General features: G+C 54.9%; 1 protein-coding gene across 2 annotated transcripts; it reads left to right on the top strand.

Moving 5' to 3' along the window:
- The first annotated feature begins 4,615 nt into the window (after window positions 1–4,615).
- EGR4 (early growth response 4) lies at window positions 4,616–7,429 on the top strand. 2 transcript variants are annotated; one of them, XM_004582792.2, is made up of 2 exons: window positions 4,616–5,161; window positions 5,543–7,429. In XM_004582792.2, the coding sequence occupies exons 1-2, from the start codon at window positions 4,717–4,719 to the stop codon at window positions 6,859–6,861; spliced, it is 1,764 nt and encodes a 587-aa protein (XP_004582849.2). In that variant the 5' UTR covers window positions 4,616–4,716; the 3' UTR covers window positions 6,862–7,429. The 2 variants fall into 2 exon arrangements, with proteins under 2 accessions (XP_004582849.2, XP_004582848.2); XM_004582791.2 differs by having other exon boundaries at window positions 5,540–7,429.
- The last annotated feature ends 255 nt before the right edge of the window (window positions 7,430–7,684 follow it).

Genomic DNA, 7,684 nt, shown 5'->3' with positions numbered 1-7,684 from the left:
ACTTGGGCCCCTGCCACTATGTGATGCATCCAGATGATCTTCCCAGCCTAGCCCTGGCCATTATGGCAACTTGGGGAGTGAACCAGCAGATGGAAGATCTCTGTCTCTCTCTCTCTCTCTTTCTCTCTTTTCTCTATAATTCTGCATTTCACAGAAATATAATCTTTAAAAAAATTACAGAAGAAAGAAAAAAATCACCATGCTGTTTTTCAAATCCTCATCATCATCATCATAATGACCCAACTGTAAAGGCAATGGCTGGGCATAGGGAGAATTAGAAGGGGACAGAGGAAAGATCCTGATGGTGGGAACCTTGTCTGAAGGGCAGAAATTAGACTGTTGTTGCTCTCTTTGGGGCTTGGGGCCTTGCAGGAGCCTTGGGAGGGGAGTTGGGCATCGTAGGAGCTGCCGTGGACAGCTACCTTCACCTCTGCAACAGCTCGTTGGAATTGTGCCTTGTTACACTCATGGCTCCACACTGCCACTATCCCTGCTTTTGAGTAAATCTTTCAAGAAGAGAAAGACAGAGAATGAACCAGAGAAGTGGAGAGGGTAGGAGACAAGAAGAAAGGAGAGTGACAGGGAGGGAGAGAGGCAGAGAAGGAAAAGAGGGATGAGGAATGCGCCTCCACGGCCCTCCATGGGTCGTGGGAAGTGGCACTGTGCCTCGGTTCTGTCAGGAGTCGCCATGGAGACGGAGCTGGTCTCTCCATGATTAATACTCCCAGGCAGCTGTCTTCTTGGAGTCGTTTAAAATATAGGCAACCGTTATTTGAACACAATGATATTTAGAGCAGAGAGAACAAGGTAGGACATGGGTGGGGTGGGAGCCCCGTGACCACTACAACTGGTGCTGGGCCCTGCCCAGAAGGGAGAGAGGGGAGGCAGCTGCCTGTCTCCCTTCAGCTCCTCATCCCCTCCTCACCTTGCTCCTCACACCCAGAGCTTCCCATCTCAGGCACTACAGCATTGGCATCTAAGGGGCTGGCACAGCACCTGGCATGGGGCTGTGCTCAATGAACATCTGATGAAGGAATTTGCTCATTCACTAATTCAGTCAGCTAGTGCTTGTTCACCGCTTATCTAGAAAGTAAACTCTCCCTTTTCCCTGGAAATAGGAAATTCCCTCTTGCTCCTCCCAAGGCCACACACACACCACAACTCACACAACATGCACTCCTCATCAGGGTGCACTGGGTGTGGCCTTCCAGTGGCACACATTCCGGGGATATCTTGCGGGGCTGGTTAGCAGCCAGCCTGAGCTCACAGAGGGTATCCTGTCTGAAAAGCTAGAGGAAGAGCCTCTGGTGAAAACCATCTTGGAGTAGGCTGACTTAAGCTCTACCCTCAGCCTCCACCACGCAATAGAAGGTGGCCTTGGACAAGTCATTGAGCTTTTCTGCTTCCACACCTCCGTGATGACTGAAATCATCATGGTTTTTGAAGTACTCAATGTAGGAGACTGTCCTTGTTTCCTCTTCTGTAAGTTGTGTTTTTATATTCGCAGTGATTAATAGGAGACGCATACCTCTGAGTGCCTCTCCCTTTCATCTTCTGAAGATCTTTATTCAATTTTAGTCCAGCATCTCTTGGTAAACAGTTTAACCTTTAGGGGAAGTCTATTAAATGCTCAGCTTTTGGTCCTTCCTCAAGAAATCAAATGGCGAAACACAAATTTCCCTCCAGATGCAAAGGCCCAGTGTGTATGTGTGTCCACTAGAGGTAAATAGGCACAGAGATGGGGGGATGGAGCAGCCCACACCCACAGCACAAGCTGCCTCTCCTAGCTCCTCTCCCTAGCAGTCCTACCTCCCACCCCAGCATTACCCTAAGGCACACATTCTAACAGGAATGGAGGGTGACTCTGGCCCTTGTCCTACAGCAAACCTAGCCCAAATGGCCCTTGGCAGAAAGCAACCATGGGCTGGCAACTCACCAGAGGACTAGGGGAATTATCTGTGACTAAGGAGAAGGAATGCTGTGGCAGAGGGCAGAACAGCAGAAGGGATGGGCAACCTGGGGCTGGCCAATCTGGCCCGACGGAGCGACCTGGGGAGCACTGGATGCCAGCCCAGCCAAACCTGGCCTCTCCCCGCCCTTCCCGGGCAGCAAGATGCCAGAGTGGATTGGAAGCATGCATGCTCTGAGCGTCTCGTGTGGGCTCACCTGGCCCTGACGATGCATTTGGATTCGAATCAAACCCTAGGTCTGAAACACAAGGGAAACGGTGCTCCTAGTGCCTCCTTCTTACAGACAAAGGCTGGGTTTCTGTGTTTGTTGCCCGCACACGTCTGCGCCATGAACACAGAAGCATATCTGCGGTGATTTAGGAAGAGAGTGCTAGTGCACGGCTTTGTGAGACCCAGATTCCAGCAGTATACATGAAGACGCCTACAAGTGTGTCAGCACATGTTCTGCCGGCGACTGTGATGGGACATATTCTGTGAATTCAAGCGAGGGTCATGATGCAGCGGGGGCAGTTATGAATGAATACCGAGAAACTGAATGATTGGATGTGTAAACAATAAACTTAGGTGAAAGGACTCCAAACTTGCTGGGCTTGGGAACTCCATCTTGGAAAGGAGAGGATGGGGGAAGAGAGGCTTGGAGATAAACTGCCAGTCACACTGCAGCCCCCAAGAGTTTTGTTTCTATTTCAAACAAAATAAAGGGAGAACTGAGACCTTCCCTCTTCACCTTTCAGCATCCAGAGATCCAGGAACTGATGCTCAATGAGAAAAAAAAAAAAACAAACAAGCAAACAAACAAAAACCATTATTCCACATATTTATTTAACCCCTAGTTTGATTTCAGAAGGGAGTTCAGCAAACCATAACACCAAATCAAATGAAGGGAGAGCATATTTATTTATTTTTATTGGAAAGTCAGATAACAGAGAGGAGGAGAGACAGAGAGGAAGATCTTTCATCTGTTGACACTCCCCAAGCAGCCATAGTGGTTGGGGCTGAGCCAATCTGAAGTCAGGAGCCCGGAGCCTCCTTCGGGTCTCCCACACGGGTGCAGAGTCTCAAGGCTTTGGGCCATCCTCGACTGCTTTCCCAGGCCACAAGCAGGGAGCTGGATGGGGAGTGGGGCTGCTGGGATTAGAACTGTCGCCAATATGGAATCCCAGGGCGTTCAAGGCGAGGACTTCAGCCACTAGGCTAGCGTGACAGGCCCTTAAAAATAAATCTTTTACAAGAAACAATTATGGATGAATCCTTTTTTTAAAAAATTAAGTGACATCCTTGAAAGAGGAAAAGAATATAAGGCAGAAGGAACTCACAGCAGAAGAGATATGGGAGTGGGGTGGGGGGGGCAGAAGGACCCAGCCGGAGCCAATTCGACCTTTGTAGTGGGGTTGCCACCTTCCCAAAGCTAGGGGATTTCTCCTCCTTTCTCAAAAGCTGCTCAATGACTCTAGGTACTGAGTTCAGGGAAATATTCCTTATGGATGTCCCATGTGCTGCCAGGAACAACATTCCCACAGGGTAAGTCCTTTGGGTGAGGGCAGGAAGACCATTACAGAGAACACACAGGTCCGTGAGTGCAGAGGAGGGAGTACGATGTTGGAGGACTTTGCTGGAGGACCATTTGCCCCTTGTTTACCAAGGCCCCAGATTTTCTATATCTGGGACTGACATTGGGTACAGTGGGTTAAGCTGCCCATGTAGCACTGGCATGCCATAGTGGAGCCCTTCAGCTCCCAGCTGCTTCTCTTCCTCTCCAGCTCTCTGCTAATGTACCTGGGAAAGCAGCAAAGAATCGATCAAGTACTCAGGCCCCTGCCACCTACATGGGAGCCCTAGACCCCTGGTTTCAGCCTGGCCCAGCCCTGCCTGTTGCACACATTGGAGAAACCACGGAGCAATGAAGCAACAATGAAAGATATCTCTTTCTCCTTATCTCTCCCTCCCTCCGCCTCCCTTTCCATAACTCTGCCTTTCAAGTAAATATTTTTCCAAATACCCTTTGGCCCAAAATTACACTCTGGAATTTACACTGCAGATACATTCACATTTGTACAGTAAAAAAAAAGTTGGCTTTCACTACATTAGTAAAGGCAGTAAAAGCAAAAGGTGGAAAAATACCTCTATGTTCATGCACAGGGCACAAACTAACTTGTGCTCCTCCATTACAATGGAGTGTTATCCAGCCTTGGAAGGGAATAGCCAGCATTCTGTGATCAAATGCTGCACATCTCTCCATTTGTCTAAATGAAATATACATATGTATGTATGTTATTCTTCATCGCAAACACTCAAAAAAAACTGTTCAGAACATAGAAAATGAGCAAGCAAGAATAAATGCTTATAACCTCTGTGGTTTACGGAATGTGCCTTGAACTTCGTATTGCCTCAACTCGGTCTCCCCAGCAAATTCACAGGCCGGATTAAATGATAAACTATTAAGTGGCAGAGGGTAGATTCAAACCCTAACTACACTATTTCGAAGCCCACAAAGTCCCACTTCTAGGTGGGAAGAACACGGACCAACGCCAGACCCCACACCTGCCGCGCCCTAACCAGGCGCACCCCCGGGAAGGCGCGCACAAGCCGCCACGCTTGGGGAGCGCGCGCGCACGCCACGGCGCGGGCCCGCCGGCGGCGACGGCAACGTCACAGCCCGAGCTTTCCTTTTCGGGAGTCCCCGGCACACATCCTGTGTCCATGTTTGGGCATTTACGTCACGGCGGCAGGGCCGGGGCCTCCCGAAATGGCAGTGGCCCGGGGAGTCGGAAGCCCGGAGCCAGCGCCGCCGCAGCTATATAAGTGGGGGGGCTGTGGGTTGGGGGAGCCCGACCGCGCTTTGGAGATCCGAGGAGCCACCGCCCGAGGCAGGTGCCAGGAAGCCAGGGCGCCGCGGCTCCCTGACCCGTTTCCCAGAGGTGAGCTCCCAGAGCCAGGAGCCCGGGTGCTTGGGAGTGCGCGCCGTGGGGCGTCCCGACCGCCCGCCTCCCCGCTAACCGCGCGCCCCCAAGCCCAGCGGGCGAGGCCTCGGTCGTCCCGCAGCCGCCGCCGCCGCGCCATGCTTCACCTTAGCGAGTTTTCCGGCCCCGACGCGCTCCTGAAGTCCACCGAAAGCTGTAGCTCGGAACCCAGCGCTGAACTGTCTCGGCTGCCGGCCAGGGAAGCTTCCGCGGCCGCAAGCTACCCCGGAGGTAAGGAGCGCGGCGAGAGGCACTCAGACGGCGGCGCGGCCCAGGGGCGCACGACGCCTGGAAATGGCCGGGACTGGGACGCTGGAACTGTAGGGATGGAGGCTATGGGCGGCGTGGGGGGTCCTAGGAGTTGCGCACTCCCAATCCCACCCCCACTGGAACCTGTGCGTGCAACAGGGCTCCCTTTTGCCTGTGCACGTGTATTTTGCGTGTGCATGCTTGTGTGTGCGTCTTGGGACTTATGCCGGCCCCTGCTGGATCAGAATGTTCAAATGGCACTTTGCATGTGTCCTTAGGCACCCAGGGCTTCGTGGGTAGGGGCTGCAGACTTTGGGGGCGCACCCTTTGGGACAGAGCTGATTCGTGCCCCCTCCCCAGCAGGCGACTTCCTGAACTGGGCCTTGAGCAGCTGCAGCGCCAGCGCCGGGGGGGACCTAGCCGACTCCTGCTTCCTGGAGGGCCCTGCGCCCACGCCCCCTCCTGGGCTAAGCTACAGCGGTAGCTTCTTCATTCAGGCAGTACCCGAACATCCGCACGACCCAGAGGCACTCTTCAGTCTCATGTCGGGCATCCTAGGCCTAGCACCTTTCCCCAGCCCCGAGGCTACATCTCGGTCTCCCGTGGAGGCCCCTTTTCCCGCGGGCACCGACGCCTTGCTGTCGGGTCCACCGGATCTTTACTCCCCGGATCTGGGCGCGGCCGCCTTCTCCGAGGCGTTCTGGGAGGCCTCGCCTTCCACGGGTGCCCCCTCACAGTGCCTGTACGAACCTCAGCTCTCCCCGCCCGACGTCAAGCCGGGCCTCAGGGCACCTCCAGCCTCACCAGCGCTGGACGCAGTCTCGGCCTTCAAGGGTCCCTACGCACCCTGGGAGCTGCTTTCTGGAGGGGCCCCAGGAAACTGTGGGTCACAAGGAGGCTACCAGGCCGTTCCCGAAGCCCGTTTCCCCTCAATAGGGACCAAAATTGAGGACTTGCTGTCCATCAGCTGCCCCGCGGAGCTGCCGGCCGGCCCAGCCAACAGACTCTACCCCACCGGAGTCTATGACGCTTTTTCACTGGGTCACTTGGGGGAAGCAGCCGAGGGCCTCCCGGGGCTGCTCACCCCTCCTAGTGGGGAGGGAGGAGGGAATATCGGCGACGGCGGGGAGTTCCTGGCCGGTACGCAGCCTCAGCTTTCCCCGCTGGGCCTTCGCAGCGCCCCCACGGCAGACTTCCCAAAACCTCTGGTGGGCGACATCCCTGCGAGCAGTGGTGCAGCTGCGCCTGCCGTGCCGCCGCCACCCGTCCCTTACCCCCCGACCAAAGCGCGGCGCAAAGGGCGCCGGGGCGGCAAGTGCAGCGCACGCTGCTTCTGCCCACGGCCGCACGCCAAGGCCTTCGCTTGCCCGGTGGAGAGCTGTGTGCGCAGCTTTGCGCGTTCCGACGAGCTCAACCGCCACCTGCGCATCCACACCGGCCACAAACCCTTCCAGTGCCGTATCTGCCTCCGCAACTTCAGCCGCAGCGACCACCTCACCACGCACGTGCGCACCCACACGGGCGAGAAGCCATTTGCCTGCGACGTGTGCGGCCGGCGCTTCGCGCGCAGCGACGAGAAGAAACGGCACAGCAAGGTACACCTCAAGCAGAAGGCGCGCGCCGAGGAGCGGCTCAAGGGCCTTGGCTTTTACCCACTGGGCCTCTCCTTCGGCACCCTGTGAGCAAGCAGAGAATGGGTTTGTAGGGGGAGGCGCCGCCACTCAGCGCTCACTGCGAGGTCCGGCCGGGTTTCCCTCCCCGCTCTTCATCCTCGACGTCTTCCACGTTCGGGGCCTGTCTCCACTCCTGCTTCCAGCTCCCTTGACGCCAGCGCCCACAGCACACGCCCCGTTCAGCACCAGCTCTGTGGACAGCTCCCGAGGTCCAGGCGCTGTAGTCCCCAGTCAGCCATGCTTTGGGGAAAGTACTCCATGCCAAGCCACCGAAAAGGTACTTCCTTGAATCACAAGGCAGCCCTTTGTAACTGGCGCACGCCCTGCGGCCTCCTGCACCCCTCCCCTTCCCCAGGGACAGGCTGGGGCAGCGCCGAGCTGGTCTCGCGCGGGACTTTGTACAGCAATGTCATTTCCAGCAGCCTTTGGGTGTTACTTTTTTTGTTGTTGCTTTGGGGTAGTTTTCCTTTCTGTTGTTAATTTTTGTAAAGCAGACGCTACTGAAGCAGTTGACAAAACTGTTTATTTTTGCAATTAAAATGATTGTGCTAAAAGCTTACTGGATCTGTCGTATAAGCTTCTGGCCCCTCCCGCAGGACAGTGTTGTGCCAGAAGCTAAACAAAATCACCCTCGTGGCCCTGAACCGGTTAGGTACCTCCTGCGAGGTACGCCTATCCAGGACTGCAACACATAGTAGGCATTCAATAAGTATGTATTGAGTTAATGAATAAATGTAATCATAGCCAACCCAAGGGCTAGCGGTGTTTATGGAACTTGGAAGCGGTTGAAAGGAGTAGGCGGTCAACATTGTGCAAATATGATCCTTCTCAA

This window comes from Ochotona princeps, chromosome 8 (assembly GCF_030435755.1).
Source record: "Ochotona princeps isolate mOchPri1 chromosome 8, mOchPri1.hap1, whole genome shotgun sequence".
In the NCBI taxonomy this organism is placed as follows: domain Eukaryota; kingdom Metazoa; phylum Chordata; class Mammalia; order Lagomorpha; family Ochotonidae; genus Ochotona; species Ochotona princeps.
Note: the sequence above shows the minus strand (reverse complement) of the source record. Positions and strands in the feature narration are given on the sequence as shown.

What these genes read in the sequence shown, in the direction of transcription:
- EGR4 (XM_004582791.2), top strand. Translation starts at nt 4,717, where the DNA reads ATGGCAGTGGCCCGGGGAGTCGGAAGCCCGGAGCCAGCGCCGCCGCAG. An exon ending in GGCCGCAAGCTACCCCGGAG is followed by an intron (nt 5,162 to 5,539) that starts GTAAGGAGCGCG and finishes CCCCCTCCCCAG; the next exon opens with CAGGCGACTTCCTGAACTGG.